The following is a 16,115-nucleotide window of genomic DNA, read 5'->3' as shown; positions in this document are numbered from 1 at the left end:
ACGGAGTTAGTTCGCCAGTTGGAGTTGGAGAGGACACGCCATTTCGGGCAGTCGCAGTCGAGTTCGAGCTTGGCAGTGAGCAATTGAGAAGCGAGTTGGAAGGACGAGACGTGCAGTCACACCTGCGTTCTCTCCGGTCCTGTCTTCGTGCTTTGTGTGGGGATCGACCTCGTGTGAAGCTGCTGGCTTGCGTTGGGTGCTTTGGAGCGTGGTGCACGGACCTGGTGGGCGGCGAGAGGATCGGAGCCTGGTGGAGCAAGGCCTCGTGGGTGCATCGGGGCCGAGCGGTGCCGGGGTGGACGGCAAACAATACAAGACGACAAAGACAGATAAGCCGAGCTCCTTGTGTACATTTTACAAGACGTGTTATTTTCGTAATTAATCTCCCTCGTTTGTGTTTGCTGTCAGTCGCGTGGGGACGTCCCGATTTAGGTTTATTAGAGTTATTAGATTTACCGGCGGGCTTTTTCACTGGCTTTACTTTTCCTAATAAACCCTTATATTACTTTTTGTACATAATATCTGAACGCAGTTTTCCTGGGTGTTTGATTTTAATAGATAAGGTTGCGGAGCCTTCGCTGCGTCCCGCCATTCCGCGCGTTGGTGTTGAACTTGAGTCCGCCATTGAGTGTTCGCCTCGGGAGTTAAAGTCTCGCAAATCGGTCATCCGTAACTGTGGTGTTAATCACGGTTACGCGACAATATATATATATATATATATATATATATATATATATATATATATATTTCTCTCATCTCTCTCCCCTCTTTTTATGTTCATTCATAGCCATGCTTGTTTATCCAATTGCCTCACTCTTCGATGAGCCTCGCTTGTATAGAACCTCATTTCCTGCTCCTTCACCTCATGAAAAGGTTATGCGCCATCAGCAGATTTGCGCTATCGCCTGGTGTTGGCTTAGCGGTTAGGGTGCCGGCTTGGGATCCTAGGATCCTGGGTTCGAATCCCGGTCGATCGCTGAATTAACACCAGGGGGGTTGACTCAGCCTGTCATCCTTCCGAGGTCGGCAAATTGAGTACCAGCTTGCTGGGATGAATGATACCTGCGTACCCCTGTGCATCGTAAGAGCGTGACCAAGGGTTGGCGTCAGGAAGGGCATCCGGCCATAAAAACATTGCCTCAAACAGGGAACAATGATTGTCATGGGGCCCGCAAGGCTAACCCCCACTCGAGCAGGGAAAATGGCCTTAAAACGATAATTCATTCATTCATTCATTCAGTAGATTTGCGCTATCGACCGATTGTGCTGCGCTATCAATGGATCCATCGTCCGTGCAGGCATCGGTAGATTTGCGCTATCGACCAATCGCGCTGCGCTATCAATGGATCCATTGTCCGTGCAGGCATCGGTAGATTTGCGCTATCGACGAATCGTGCTGCGCTATCAATGGATCCATCGTTCGTGCAGGCATCGGTAGATGGTGCAGGCATCGATTGACCTCGCTCTATACACCGATCGCGCTGTACTATCAATAGATCCATCGTTCGTAGGTAGTGTTACATCCGACACCAGACAAACATTACACCGATACAAAGACATGGCACTAAAAGTAAAAAGGAAGAAACAATTAGAAAAAAACAGGAGGTTTTTCTAAATATTTCGGAATATTTCCTACAAACAATCCTTATCATTTCAACCTCCCCTCCTGATGCAAACCGATCTACCAATGCGCTATCTACCAATGATATGCATCCATTGATGATGCAAAACAATGCCTGCGAAATCTACCGATGCCTGCACGAACGATGGATCCATTGATAGCGCAAATCTACAGATGGCGCATAACAAAAACACCCTCCAAAGCATCCTTAGGGGAAAAATCTTAAAGAAGAAGCTGTTACTTGATTTGAAAGCAGAATCAAAGTCAATATCATTGGGTAGAACTTAAATGCATAATTCGAACTACAAAGCAACAAGTGAAAGATGTGTCGTTGTAGACAGGACTGCAACTTACCATCAATTTCGATTTCAATGTTCAGGGTTTCCTTGTCCTCTTCCAAAACTTCGGTCTTCCTCTGCATACGGCTGGCATGGTTGAAATGCTTTCTTAGACGTCCCATGGCATCTGAAAGACAGGACAGGTGTGAGGAAGATCGGTTATCCACAACAACCACGAACCTGAATAAGATCGCCACACACGGCGCCAACTCGTTCAAAATCAATCGCTCGTTGTTAAAAACCATTACATGACAACAAAAGTGGGCAAACAGTACATTGAAAGACATGTCACTCTTCGAGCTATAATACCTGGTAGACTTTATCATGTATATATTATTTTATATATATATATATATATTATATATATATATTCAATAAAAGCTTCTATAAAACCTCTTACAACCACGTGACTAACGTAAAACTGACTGAACACCAGACGGCCAAACGACAATATAAACACGCTACTGTACCCAAACGAACTGTACAACACATGCTTTCTACAACCTCCTCTTTCAAAATTTCATGGCGTTTTCCTGTTATTTTGATGTACACTCACAATATTGAGAAAAAATTGGTGGAAAATATTTCTTATTACATCATTTACAGAAAGTACGTGTGAAGATGGGAGATCAGCATCGCTAAACAGAACAGCGCTTATACACTAACCATCCAGTCTCCGTCCTCAACTAACGGATTGACTCAAGCAAAGGAGCAAAATGATGAAAACTAAACACCTTCTAAACACCTATGTGAAACATAAAATAAATCAAGACTTTCACAAATATTTGATAAACGAATTTTGAAAAATATTTAATTATATAGACATATTGTTTATAAATATATAATTATATACAAAATATTATAATGTGGCGGTTACCTTATGTGCAGGTAACCGCATGTGGCGGTTACCTTATGTGCAGGTAACCATTACCTTATTTGGGCATAATACACGCGCACGGGCCTGTTGGACTTTTGGTTGTGTGGACGTGACGCACGCGCGGTTGCCGGAGCCACGCCCTCCGAAGAGGGCTTTTGGCTTTATATAAGCGTGCCGACTTCCGTTCGCTTAGTGTTAGTGTGCTGGATGTTGCTGTTTGAATAAACCAACTTCGAACCCTACGAATGGCCTCGTTCTCTCGCCTTCCGCGACTCCTAAGCTGGTGACGCCGGCTTCTCCCGCACGGCTTCGGGCGCAGTTTCGAACGCGGTTTCGAAATGCCGGAGTTTCGGAAACGACGACGGCCATGACTATGAGGTTCGCGCACCGCGCTCGGCTCCTCCTCTACGACCAGAGGGGCGAGCCTGCTCCAAGACCCTCCGAAGGCACGGCTGCTTCGTCACCTTCGCGCGCACTGACGTTAGCGGCACGGCCGCCTCGTCACCCTCGTACAACTACAACCGCAACTACTCCGACAATTTAGGAGTCGCGGAAGGCGAGAGAACGAGGCCATTCGTAGGGTTCGAAGTTGGTTTATTCAAACAGCAAGATCCAGCACACTCTAAGCGAACGGAAGTCGGCACGCTTATATAAAGCCAAAAGCCCTCTTCGGAGGGCGTGGCTCCGGCAACCGCGCGTGCGTCACGTCCACACAACCACAAGTCCAACAGGCCCGTGCGCGTGTATTATGCCCAAATAAGGTAATGGTTACCTGCACATAAAGTAACCGCCACATGCGGTTACCTGCACATAAGGTAACCGCCACAATCCACAAGAAATTAATATTTAATTGTGTATTTATAAAAAGTAGCAATTAGTTTGATTGGACAGAATATAAAAGTGCCCCCCCCCCCCCCCCACCCGCATATAATCTCGAGTGTCCCTCTCTCCTCTCACGTGAGAGAGGATGGAATCCATATACCGGTATCTACTATATAAGAGAGCCGGTGGTCTGTATCACCATTTTACTCTGAGAGCACTGAATGGGTCTTCGTCAAACTGGCAAAGGTTCATCAGTGAGTGTCTGGGGGTGTGTTTTAGGCAAAAACGTCGGTTTTTTTGGATTTAAAAAAAAAATCCCTCTATCGTGCCGAAGCCTTTTTGATTAATGACAGATATATATATATATACACACATACATATATACACATACATATATACACACACACACACACACACAAGTACAAAACAATTACTAGACATTTGAACATAAATAATTAATAGATCAATTCTGGAAGTGGTCGAAATTGTGGTAAGGCTTCTTCTTCTTCCTGGACGTCATCATACTTTTCTCAGAAACGTGAGGAATGGCACATTCACGAGCATATATTCAACGAAAAGGTAAAATGATGATTTGACATTTGTGATTGATTCTGATTTGGATGTAATTGCTTTTCCTTTTTTCCCTCATTTCAAATACGTATGTTAATGTTTCTTTCGGCTATGTGGCCATATACAGGAGCCAGAAATATGGTTATTTTTAACACTCGTGTAAAGGTAATAAAAAGTTGTATTTAAAAACAAGTTTTTACAAGAAAGTGAAGTACATAACATGCCATTTATTTGTGGAAAAGAACATCTAGGAGATGCGCACTATTTTGTCTGACACATTCCTCCAATCTTGGACGCCAATTATTCATGACGTTCTGCAACATGGCCACGTCAATATCATTGATTTCGCGTCTGATGTTTTACTTCGGTTCATGAAGAGTTTGTGGACGGTTAACATACACTTTGTCCTTTAGATATGACCACAAGAAATAATCACATGCAGTCAAATCGGGTGACCTCGCTGGCCATGGAATATCGCCGTTTCTGGAAATGACATGCTTTGGAAAGAGCGCCCTTACAGTATTCATGGATACTCTGGTGGTGTGGGAGGTTGTACCATCTTGCTGAAACCACCTCATTGGGCTCACTTCTGAAAATATGTTGAATTTTCTGGAGAGGAAGTTAGAAACCATATCGGTATATCGAGCTGCAGAACAGTGACGGCATTTCCGTTATCGTTCTAAAAGAAGTAAGGCCCTATGATGCCGAACGACAAAAGTGCACACCACACTGTGACTTTGGGACTGTGTAACGGTTTTGTGTGCATGTCTCTTGGGTTTTCGGCTGCCCAAAAACGAGTATTTTGCTTGTTGACAAAGACACACAGATGAAAATGTGCTTCATCAGACATGAACAAATTGTTCGCAATGTTGTGGTTTTCATTTCCGTCCATAAATGAAAGCATTCCCTCACAAAAATTATTGCGGGCAATCTCATCATCTTGGCTTAATTCCTGGACAGTTTGAACTTTATATAGTAAGGGAAACATATGAAAATCTGTTAACTAAATTGTTACCAAAAAATTTCTTCACCAATATGTTTGTAAAGGTGTGTAATAACATGTGTTAAAATGTTGAAGGTCAACTCCCGTGGGAAACCCAGAAAAAAAGCTGTTGAATTCGGGTACCGAAAAATTATTTTCGAGAATTTTTATTTTTTTTAATCGGCCCTTAAGTAACTTATGAGGGGTCAAATAAGGGTTTTTCATGATTCTGAGTTGATTGTTAACATTTATATTTCACCACAGACACTCCTTTGTGGAAAAATAATTTCTAAATATAGAACTTGTAAAAAAGGTGCTTGGGGTCACAGAAGGTGCCTCTGCATTGGCATTTTGCAGTCTTTATTAACTGTTAAAGTTCTCAACAAAAACTTTGACTTCACTGTCAACTCATGAAGGAACTAGAAACTTTGCCTGCTTACAAAGACACCTTAGAACGTCTCACTGCCCACGGGAACCACGTTGTCCGTTACTCAAGTCATGAGTGGTCCGGCACATGGTGTGACATTTGCATTGAGCAGACATTAATGAAGGCAGCCAAGTCACAAGGTGGACTGAGCAGAGGAAGAATGAGAAACAGTTTTTCTGGCCACAAATGCTGGGTGCTCACCCTCAGTCACCTGTCTGATGTCAACCGGCGGATGGAGGAGGACGTCAGTAAACATGTTCCAGTCCACAGAGACCTTGCCAAGACACAGATGAAGCGAGATGCAGAGGCAGTTGAACTTGTCCTAAAATGGTTTGAGGAGATCAAGCCATTCGACAACGATAGAGACAAGGAGTTGCTCGTGTCTTTCTCAACAGGATTCACAAGCACTGGAGATGACGCAGTCAATGCTGAGAGAGCAGCTGAAGTTGGGATGGAGATGCAGATCAAGCTGGATGGACAGTCAGTGACGTCGACCATGGATGTCAAGTCAAAGATAAAAGCCCTGTCATCACTAAGAAAATTTCCCTTGGTCAACGAGAAAAAGATTCACCTTGACTCACTAAAGTTGTTCAACCGACTGATCATTTTCGCCCAGCGGGATATGACAGTTCTGACAAGCTTACAGTATGAGCTGACTCCCTTCCCATTGTCCCTGTTCAGCAACAAAGATCAGAAGATGAACAAGGCAAACAAGGCAGACTTTTCAAATACAAGCCTGAAGGCGTTAACTGATCCACTTGACTTGACTAACCAACCCTGCTGCACCCTCGTAATTGATGGCGGATGGCTTGTCTACATGGTGAAGTGGGAACAACGTCAGACCTGGCAGGAGATCGCCAACAGTTACCTGAGCTACGTGCAGTATCTGGGCCGCTGCTCCCAGAAGATCATTGTGGTCTTTGATGGCTACAGCAGATCATCAAAAGATCACGACCACATCCGGCGTACCAAGAATTCCTGCTGTAATCTCCAGATTCGACCGGATATGTCCAACTGGACCCCAAGAGCAAAGTTTCTGGACAACACTCATAACAAGAGTGAGCTCATCCACCTTCTCTCTTCAACCTTCCGAAAACATCACATCACTGTGGAGCAGTGTGACAATGATGCTGACACTTCAATTGTGAGAGAGGCATTGGCTGCTGCTTCAGATGGCTCTGTTGAGGTCAGTACCATTTGTGTCTTCAGTTAGTATAACTATTGGATGGAGCCCGGGGGGAGATGGGGTAATTTAAAAATAAGAGAATTCACACTGTTGAAAAGTTAAATCTGTTCTTGAACGGTTCATTATGCTTTGTACATGTTGTTATATTTTCAGGTGCGGGCAGAAGATGCAGACGTGCTGGTAATGCTGGTGCACCATAGCTCAGACAGCCACCATCCACTCTTCTTAACCACATCAAACGGCTCTTATGACGTCCGAAAGATCAAAGAATCTCTCTCCGAAACACAGAAGAGCTACCTGCTCTTCTGTCACGCCTTCACGGGGTGTGATACGGTTTCTGCAATCGCTGGTCATGGGAAAACAACTCTATTTGCCAGGTAATAATGATAATACTACTATTACGTCGGCAAATAATACTAATACTAATAATAATAATAATTATAATCATTGTCATCATAGTATAAATGTTAAAAATAATAATAATTTTATTTCTGTTTTACATTATACTTTACTTGACATAGACCTGGTGCTTTTTTTTAGGTTTTGCGAAGGGGACGCGGCTGAGTACATCGACATCTTCCTTGACACAGAAGCCACCAAGGAAACAGTGATTCAGGCTGGTACTGCGATTTTCAAGTACATTTACCATGGACGAGATACTACATTGGGTGAAATTCCGTACAACATGTTCTCAAGGAAGGCAGCGGCATGAGTGATCAAACCAGAGACTCTACCTCCAACAGAGGGTGCAGCTGCACAACATTCACTCCGTGCCTACCTGCAGACCCGGGACTGGATCCTTCTACAGAGCATGTCTCTGAACCCCAGTGACTATGGATGGACAATAGGTGTGCATGGGTATGAGCCAGTTCCAACACTGGACCCCACGGCTCCTGAGGAGCTATTGCAGTTCACGAGCTGTAATTGTCATGGAGATTGCAGCAACCGGCGATGCAGCTGCAAGAAGAATGGGGTCACGTGCATCTCGGCCTGTGGAGTCTGTAATGGCATTACATGCAGAAACTGCAGTCATGATGTTGTTGAGTCTGAAGAAGACATAGACAATGACTGTTGAAACTTCTGACATTGTGAATGAGAAATAACTCTTGAGTATTATATATGTATGTGAAATAAAAGCTACTTTGTGTGTAAATGTAAAAGTGAAAATATAAATGTTAACAATCAACTCAGAATCATGAAAAACCCTTATTTGACCCCTCATAAGTTACTTAAGGGCCGATTAAAAAAAAAAAAAATTCTCGAAAATAATTTTTCGGTACCCGAATTCAACAGCTTTTTTTCTGGGTTTCCCACGGGAGTTGAACTTCAACATTTTAACACATGTTATTACACACCTTTACAAACATATTGGTGAAGAAACTTTTTGGTAACAATTTAGTTAACAGATTTGTGAAATATCTCATAAAATGCCCTTACTACTCCCAGTGCAGCCTCAATGAGCTGCACTGCGGTATTGCCGGGCACCAGTGGCGCCCCGGCAATGCCGCGCTGTAGGATATTTAATTATTTGGCATGGGGGCGGCGTCCTTTGATTGTATCTGTACTTGTTTGCTACTTTTTTGCTACTCCAGCCTTATCAGTTATCATCCGGTTGATTGTTCTGAAACTTCACACATGAATACAAGAGAGTATCCCGCACAATCATTCGGGCTTAGATCTTTCGATTTCAGATCATGGGGGCTCTCGGGGTTAAGGGAGGGGGGAGGGTTTGACCCCCAAACTTCTGATCCCTACTTTTTTTTCTTTTTTTTTGTACACAAGATCGAGGCTCGTGTAAGAGCTAACATTGATGACAAAAAAAAAACAAAAAAAAAAACGGAGACAGGAGGAAATAAAGGGAGCGGGAGACAAGATGGAGAGAGAGGGGGAAGCACACAAGTACAACATTTGAGAGAAGGGACATCAGGAGATCTGTGTGAGGTCGAGGGCTTGGGGGGAGGGGGCATGGGAAGGGGGGTGAGGGGTGGGAGAGGTAAAAAAACACATGGACACTGCTTGGACTTCCAGGAAAGAAGTCGGTATTTCAGAAAAGTGGATCTGGGGTTAATTAACAGCGGTAGAAAAGATCAAGGTTTTGGATGGGGGAAGATAAGAGATACTTGTCCCTTATTTACCAACTGATTTCTCTGAAACCCAATACATCCCTTCTATTTGATGGCTTGCACAATCGCTCTGTCTTCGATTTTTCTTATCATGGGGGCTCCCAGAGGAGGTTAACCCCCGAAACTTGAGATTTATACTTGTCCATAATTTACCAACTGGCTGCTCTGAAATCTGATACAGAGCTTCTACTCGATGGTCCACAGGATCGCTCGGTCTAAGATCTTTCGATTTAGTATCAGTGTGAAGGAGTCCGGGCTCCAGCATGATACGGACAAAAGGATCGCAAGGCACAAACTCGTCCGAGAAGATGTTTATTCGTAAAACCAACTCGGGAACACTGTAACACACTAAAAAGCCCGTTTATCGGGCTGCCTTATAAAGCAAAACCAAAAACCGAAACCGAAAGCCACGCCTCTCAAGCGAGGCGTGCTTCGGTGGTCACGTGATCCACAGGTGTAGCTCATTATACCCGCACGCGCGGCACGCTTTGGCGGTCACGTGACCAGCCACTCTGGCGCCAGGGATCCCCGCCGGTGACGTCACCGGCTGGAGCAAGGAGATTCTGATGCCGGTCTTGCTTGGGGGACCCATGTGTCGCTACAAGTGTGCCTCCCAGGAGATCGGGGAGGGGAGGGGGGGGAGGGGAAGAGAGGGGAGGAGGGAGAGGAGCTCTCAGACCCCCCCCCCCCCAAAAAAAAAAATCAACAGATATCTGAACTATCACCTCAAGAGATGACTGTCAGCCCATTAGGGGCTGGTAGTTATTATGTCGTGCAGTGATATCCATGCAGATGAAAGATGACATTGTAGCGGCTACCGCTGGGTTTACACAATCGCCTTGCACCTACCAAGGACGCGGAGCGATCACCATGCCGGGCTCGTCCAGGACGCCCGGGCAGGCCAGGCCCGCTCTCGACTTGCCAGGCCGCGTCCGGGACGCCCGGGCATGCCAGGCCCGCTCTCAACTTGCCAGGCCTCGTCCGGGACGCCCGGGCATGCCCGGGCACGCCCGGCCATGCCCGCCCTCGACTTGCCAGGCCGCATCCAGGACGCCCGGCCACGCCCCTCTCGCCTTTCCCGGGCAAACGCTCCGGGATAATGTGTGTATATATATTGCTGCCCGATAAACGGGCTTTTCAGAGTACCCGAGTTGTTTTGTGACAATAAAGAAACTCGGACGAATTCCAGCTTTTTGTCGCGTCCATTCTTCCGACTACGTGGGAGCACAGCTCCTACAACATAGTGCAAATGATAGGGTGAAAATGGCAGAGATTTGTGCAACAGCAGCATAGCAGGTTTTTAGGACACGTGAGCTCATTTGGATTACAATTATTATTACAATGATTATTTTCACCCATTTGGATGAACAAGTGATGGACTGGCACTCGGCAAAATTGATTGTGATGAAACACGAATAATGTTCAACACCGACTCTATATTTCTTCAATTGATATCAATCAAAATGCCCTCATTAAACGCTCATATATTTGTTTACCGTTAACTGTTTCGAAAATCGAAATTGCACAATTTGTGAAACCGAAAGCAAATTAAATACGAACGAAACCAACGAAACTTCCGTTTTCAAAGAAACCAAACACACGACATGATGAGTAAGTAGCGTCATCAGTAAGAATCATCGTCATGACGTTATTTTCCCGTCAACCAATGGGACGTGTCTATACTCCCGCAAAGTTACCGCAGACCAATGGCAATCGTTGTTGGGAGGAGCCGGTTGTTTCGATGCGATTTCCCGGCAATGTTTAGTCAGAGAGCACTTTCACTCGATTGTGTGGATGCTTCAGTTCTTCCTGCTATCCTGGTAAATATTGTTCATGTGGAGCAGTTAAAGAGTTGTTTTTTTTGTTAATAGTAACTTCGTTGTTCATTTTTATTTGGTTTTGTTGCGAAATATTTTAAATGTGCGGCAAATGTAAAACGTAAGCATCGGTTTTGTGGTAAAAATGAATCCTTCGGTTTTGTGGTAAAAATGAATCCTCCGGTTTTGTGGTAAAAATGAACCCTTCGGTTTTGTGGTAAAATTGATGAATAAGTTAAGCTTGCGTCGTTTTTATTGTTTAATAACATAGGCTACATTGAGTCATTGACGCATATTGTCTGATGCCGATGGTGCTTTACTCCTTAATAGTCCGAAGATTACAAAGACGAGTTTGAATTCTTTTCCTGGAAGAATTAATGCAATATCATGGGAATAGATAGGCTTGATGTAGGCCGAGTACAGGGTATATAACCTGAATTAAAATAAAGTAAATGAAAAATATCGTGGGGATGCTGGTATCCCAAAGATGACTTGTAATAATGAAACACGATATGTACGTATTTTTGTATGAAAATCTATACGATAAGAGATGTGCGTTAGTGCGTGTGTGCGTGCGCGTGTTACTGTTACGTTAGTACGTGCGTGTGGCGCCATTTTTCTCAGTGATGGCCGACCGGATCTTTATCAAACTTTCAGAAATCCATCATTGAGTGCCGGGAAGTGTTATAGGCAAAAGGAAATTCTGAAAAAGAAAGTTGGATGAAAAAAAAAATAAATTTTGTTATCGTTTTGTAGTGCTTGAGCCTTTGCAGCAATGTGAAAGGTAATATTAAATGGTGCCAGACACCATCCCTTAGTGGTGTACGGAAGTGTTTTAGGCCCCCACAAAAAAAGAAAAGAAAATAGATCTCTTAACCCTTTGAGTACGGATGTCGTCCAGTGCCGCAACCCAAGAAAAAGTTTTGTGTACGGATGACGTTACTACACGTCATCGACTATGCCTATAAATAAAGTAGACTTTGTACCTTTGTACCTTATTTGTAAATAAAGTTTGTAAACAAACTTGTAAACTTGTTTGTAAACAAAACAAAATATTTGTAAAATAAATAAAGTAAATTTTGTAAAATAAAGTACCTTTGAGTACTGACGTAGATCGTCAGTACGTGGTTGCATTCCTGTACCAAAATGCCAAATTAATCCCGTACCGGGCGTATTTTTATAAATAAAAAAAATCCCGTACTCAAAGGGTTAAAAATGCCAACAGGATTAAAACAGCACGAAACATAAAGAAACTTCATTCCAGAGATGCCTCGATTAGTTGTGTGCTTTTGTCCTCGATTAGTTGTGTGCATCGGAACATGTTTCTTTCCTCTCACCAATCTTGTAACCATAAGTTGATGATCTTTCACTGATGGGGCACAGACATGTCCTTCCACCACAATCAGATATGCAAAGTTCCATTCTCTCCTGCAAAAGCTGGTATGCATCTTTATGATTTTAAAATGTTCAGTGGCATTGTTCTCTTAGCATTGTTCCTCTCATAGAAATGTTTTCTCAGCTTCAATGTCTTCCAACAATGAAAAGATATTTCCTCGTTATACCAGCCATAGTTTCGAAGACACAAAAATATACTGGACATCTCAATGGATTATTACACAAACTAAGCTGCAAATGAATGCCACACCTCTACTAACCTGTTTCCCCATAGAGTCTGTTTCACCCTGGAGATTCCACACATATTTAAGCAATTTCTTGTACAGTATATAATTTTCTTTATTCAACTGCACATTATTCACGTATGCCTGGTGGCATAAAACATATCCCCCTCTATGACGCCTCCCTCTCCTAACTCGTCACACTAGGATGTTTGACATTCTCCTGATGGAGGTGCCTGCTATTGCTGATTATCATTCCTTTTCTAAACTCCACTCGCTCCTTTCTTTCGAATATCAATTTCTCAAACAGAGCAATGAGACTTTGGGGACTATATTATATCTGCTGAAGAGATTTTTTTCACAGTTTCTCAAATAAATATGTATGTGGGCAATTCTTCTCACAAGCGGAATGTGTTGTGACGTACCTTGACATTTTCGATAATATTGTATTCACCATACCTGTTCAGAATGTAAACATTTTGTCACACCGATTTTGAAGGAAACCAAACATGGTTATTCTTATTTTGTAAGTATTGATGAATCAACTCTCTGAAAAGTGATGTGTTCTTCATTTGCAGCCATGGAGCAGAAAAAGAAAAGGACTTTGGAGATCATTAAATCGCATCCTGAAGGAGTACTTGTGAATTCCTTGAACTCTATCTATGGACAATTGCACAAAAATGGCCTTTCAGTCAGGGATAGTGGATTTACATCGGTTCAGGCTTTCCTCAAGAGCTTGGGTGATGATGTTTGCCTGTTTGAAAAAGATGAGCAGCTTTTTGTGAAAGTAAAAGCTGAAGATAAGACCAGGATCAATATGGCAGCTCCAGCTTTTACAACAGATGGAGGTAATGCAAATGAGGCACGAGTTGATGAGCATTTTCACTAAAAGTCTGAACTTGGTGACGTTAATGTCCACCCTACCTTCTCCCTCTTTTCACCTTCAAAGTATATATATGTATATATGCATACAGTCACGTGAAAAGGTAAGTACACCCCATGTAAAGTTTTGACTTTTTCAACATATTTCAACATACAGCTATTTGATCTTCATTTCAACAATATTGATAGATAAAGGTTACGTGTTACGGATCTCGGACCAATTGTTACAATTGTTAAATTGTTACAATTGTTACTTGACCAATTGTTACGGATCTCAGACGTCGGCTCTCCCCTTATCAAGGGGGGTTGAATCCCCTTGTCCTTTTATCTGGCCGACCCGAGTCCTGGAAGTTATAACGTTCCTTCCGGTCAGTGGTAAATAGGCTTGTTGGTCGAGTCTTAGTCCAATTACCTAAGTACTATCACCGGCTGTAAAGCAAGGAGATAACTCCCACCCAAACCACGGCGTTGGTGGACACGCCGAGCGAAGCGAGCCGCGATTCGGGCCGTTAGCAAGGACTAAACCCGATTCTGAGCGGTTTCTCATCGTGCTACGTTTACCCAATTGAGAAAAGACTAATGCGATCGGATAAAGAGGAAACCCAGAAAATAGGAAGAACAAACATTGGTTTATTAACAATTTACAAGAAGGAGAAGAGGAAACGAAGGAATGTACAGGATAGGAAGAGGAAGAAGAAGAACACAGGGCAGCCTTAAACAGTCTTATTCTTAATACCCAGGACAAATGGGCCCGTCTCACATACACACTCACACAGGGATTGTAGATGGTTGAAGGTCACCAGCGAGTCCAGGCTCCAGCTCGGCTCCGGTCCAGGCTCCGGTCCAAGCTCCGATCCAGCGGCCGAAACACGGCAGGCAGCTCGGCGTGTAGTTGGAACGCGAACGGACAATTATATATCGGGGGGAAGGCTGGTGTCCTGCGTACGTAATATGCATACTATTCGCGCCAAACGCCCCCTCTCCAATGTCCTCTGAATCATCGCGCTTCCTTGCAGTCCTCACAGTCCTCTTGCAAAGCGCGTTTCCAACCAGATCTCTTAATACACGCTGCCGCTGTACGTCCTCGCTGGCAAGTCTTGCTTTAATCAGCGCCAGCGAGTAAGTCCTCCTTTAATAAGGTCCTCCTTTAATCAGCGCCACTGCATCAGTCCTCCGGTAAGTTCTCTCATCAAGTGCGCCGTATATCTCATAAGTCCTGTGAAAGGGCTTTGCGTTCGCTTTTATAACTCAACCAAGCGATCACTCCGCGAGCCCCAAAGCCACGCCTGTCGGCGATGTCACTTCAGCCCTGGTTGGCTGGTTATCGCAGTCCAGTTTCAGACATTCCTGGCACACATGCTGCCCGCAGCATAACAGAGGTACGCTCACGGCCACTAAGAAGCACACGTAGCACGTGTTGAATGTCAACTCCAGAAGCTCATCTGCTCCAGCTGGATCATCAATAACTTCCTGGCTTGTATCACTGTCATTCTCGTTATCGGCATCAAGATCTCCATCATGAAGTCCATTGATACGAGTTTCCAGCATGACCGACCTTTCAAGGTCCAACATGTTGGGGACATTCTGATGCAGGTCATTGGTGGATGCAGCTGAACTGTACCCCGTCTCCAAGCTGGTAGCAGAGACTGTGATACCTCGATTGTCCTCATTATTATGCTCCAGAATCTCATCACCCTTCTGCTCCAGAATCTCATCACCCTTCTGCTCCAGAATCTCATCACCCTTCTGCTCCAGAATCTCATCACCCTTCTGCTCCGGAATCTCATCACCCTTCTGCTCCAGAATCTCATCACCCTTCTGCTCCGGAATCTCATCACCCTTCTGCTCCAGAATCTCATCACTCTTCTGCTCCAGAATCCCATCACCCTTCTGCTCCACAATCTCATCACTCTTCTGCTCCACAATCTCATCACCCTTCTGCTCCAGAATCTCATCACCCTTCTGCTCCAGAATCTCATCACCCTTCTGCTCCAGAATCTCATCACCCTTCTGCTCCAGAATCTCATCACCCTTCTGCTCCGGAATCTCATCACCCTTCTGCTCCAGAATCTCATCACCCTTCTGCTCCGGAATCTCATCACCCTTCTGCTCCAGAATCTCATCACTCTTCTGCTCCAGAATCCCATCACCCTTCTGCTCCACAATCTCATCACTCTTCTGCTCCACAATCTCATCACTCTTCTGCTCCAGAATCTCATCACTCTTCTGCTCCAGAATCTCATCACTCTTCTGCTCCAGAATCTCATCACTTCTGCTCCAGCATCTCATCACTCTTCTGCTCCAGCATCTCATCACTCTTCTGCTCCAGAATCTCATCACTCTTCTGCTCCAGCATCTCATCACTCGTCTGCTCCAGCATCTCATCACTCTTCTGCTCCAGCATCGCATCACTCTTCTGCTCCAGCATCTCATCACTCTTCTGCTCCAGCATCTCATCACTCTTCTGCTCACTTTTACCTTGTCGCTCCTTTTCCTTTGTAATTCTCTCATTTGCCATACTCACTCTATTTCTGAACCCCACACATTTCAAGTCCTGCTCGGAATCAACCGAAGGACTCTTGTAAACAGCCATGGTCTCCAAAATGCCCACCTCGTGACCACCACCATCCTCATCTCCATTCATTCCTCCAAATTTCCGTCCATAACTCATCTCAGTTATCACATGTTTGTCCGTCCTCGATCCCCAAACCATTTCCTTACTTTCCGTTCGCTCTTCCTGCGACTCCACTTCATGTTTTCCCCGCTCGGCTTCCCTCGTGGACTCTTCACTCGCATTCTCGTGTGTTGAGTTCATGAGTTACGGACATAACGCAAGCCTTCTGTAATGGTCTTG

The 16,115-nt window shown here is 44.3% G+C and overlaps 3 protein-coding genes across 10 annotated transcripts in view; 2 read left to right on the top strand and 1 right to left on the bottom strand.

The window, feature by feature from the left end:
• The window catches only part of DHX37 (DEAH-box helicase 37), a 115,198-nt gene extending 107,501 nt beyond the window's left edge, over window positions 1–7,697 (bottom strand). For 3 of the 7 annotated variants that reach the window (XR_013621453.1, XM_068097553.2, XM_068097557.2), the window contains exons 1-2: window positions 2,430–2,471; window positions 1,976–2,086 (exon numbers count right to left, since the gene is read on the bottom strand). Coding sequence is in view for 6 of the 7 variants with exons in the window: in XM_068097553.2 (XP_067953654.2) it covers window positions 1,976–2,086; window positions 2,430–2,451 (133 nt within the window). In the remaining variant the exon portion in view is untranslated. The other 4 variants (XM_078768556.1, XM_068097554.2, XM_068097555.2 and 1 more) reach the window with 4 other exon arrangements.
• On the top strand, window positions 6,089–7,535 carry LOC144888766 (uncharacterized). The gene is made up of 3 exons (XM_078767959.1): window positions 6,089–6,823; window positions 6,977–7,200; window positions 7,364–7,535. The coding sequence occupies exons 1-3, from the start codon at window positions 6,089–6,091 to the stop codon at window positions 7,533–7,535; spliced, it is 1,131 nt and encodes a 376-aa protein (XP_078624085.1).
• Window positions 7,698–10,669: 2,972 nt separating the features above from the next.
• LOC137415827 (uncharacterized) overlaps window positions 10,670–16,115 on the top strand; it is a 240,735-nt gene continuing 235,289 nt past the window's right edge. The window contains exons 1-2 of one of the 2 annotated variants that reach the window (XM_078768483.1): window positions 10,670–10,766; window positions 12,958–13,227. In XM_078768483.1, coding sequence (XP_078624609.1) covers window positions 12,960–13,227 — 268 coding nt within the window. In that variant the 5' untranslated portion in view covers window positions 10,670–10,766; window positions 12,958–12,959. The remainder of the gene's footprint in view (window positions 10,767–12,957; window positions 13,228–16,115) is intronic. The other variant, XM_068101345.2, reaches the window with a different exon arrangement.

Source organism: Myxine glutinosa, chromosome 14 (genome assembly GCF_964187855.1).
Source record: "Myxine glutinosa chromosome 14, kmMyxGlut1.1, whole genome shotgun sequence".
Lineage (NCBI taxonomy): Eukaryota > Metazoa > Chordata > Myxini > Myxiniformes > Myxinidae > Myxine > Myxine glutinosa.
This window is presented reverse-complemented; position numbering and strand designations above follow the sequence as displayed.

Coding starts and splice junctions, on each gene's coding strand:
- LOC144888766 (XM_078767959.1), top strand. CDS start 6,089: ATGGAGATGCAGATCAAGCTGGATGGACAGTCAGTGACGTCGACCATG. Junction 6,824..6,976: donor CTTCAGATGGCTCTGTTGAG/GTCAGTACCATT, acceptor TTATATTTTCAG/GTGCGGGCAGAAGATGCAGA. Junction 7,201..7,363: donor AAAACAACTCTATTTGCCAG/GTAATAATGATA, acceptor GCTTTTTTTTAG/GTTTTGCGAAGGGGACGCGG.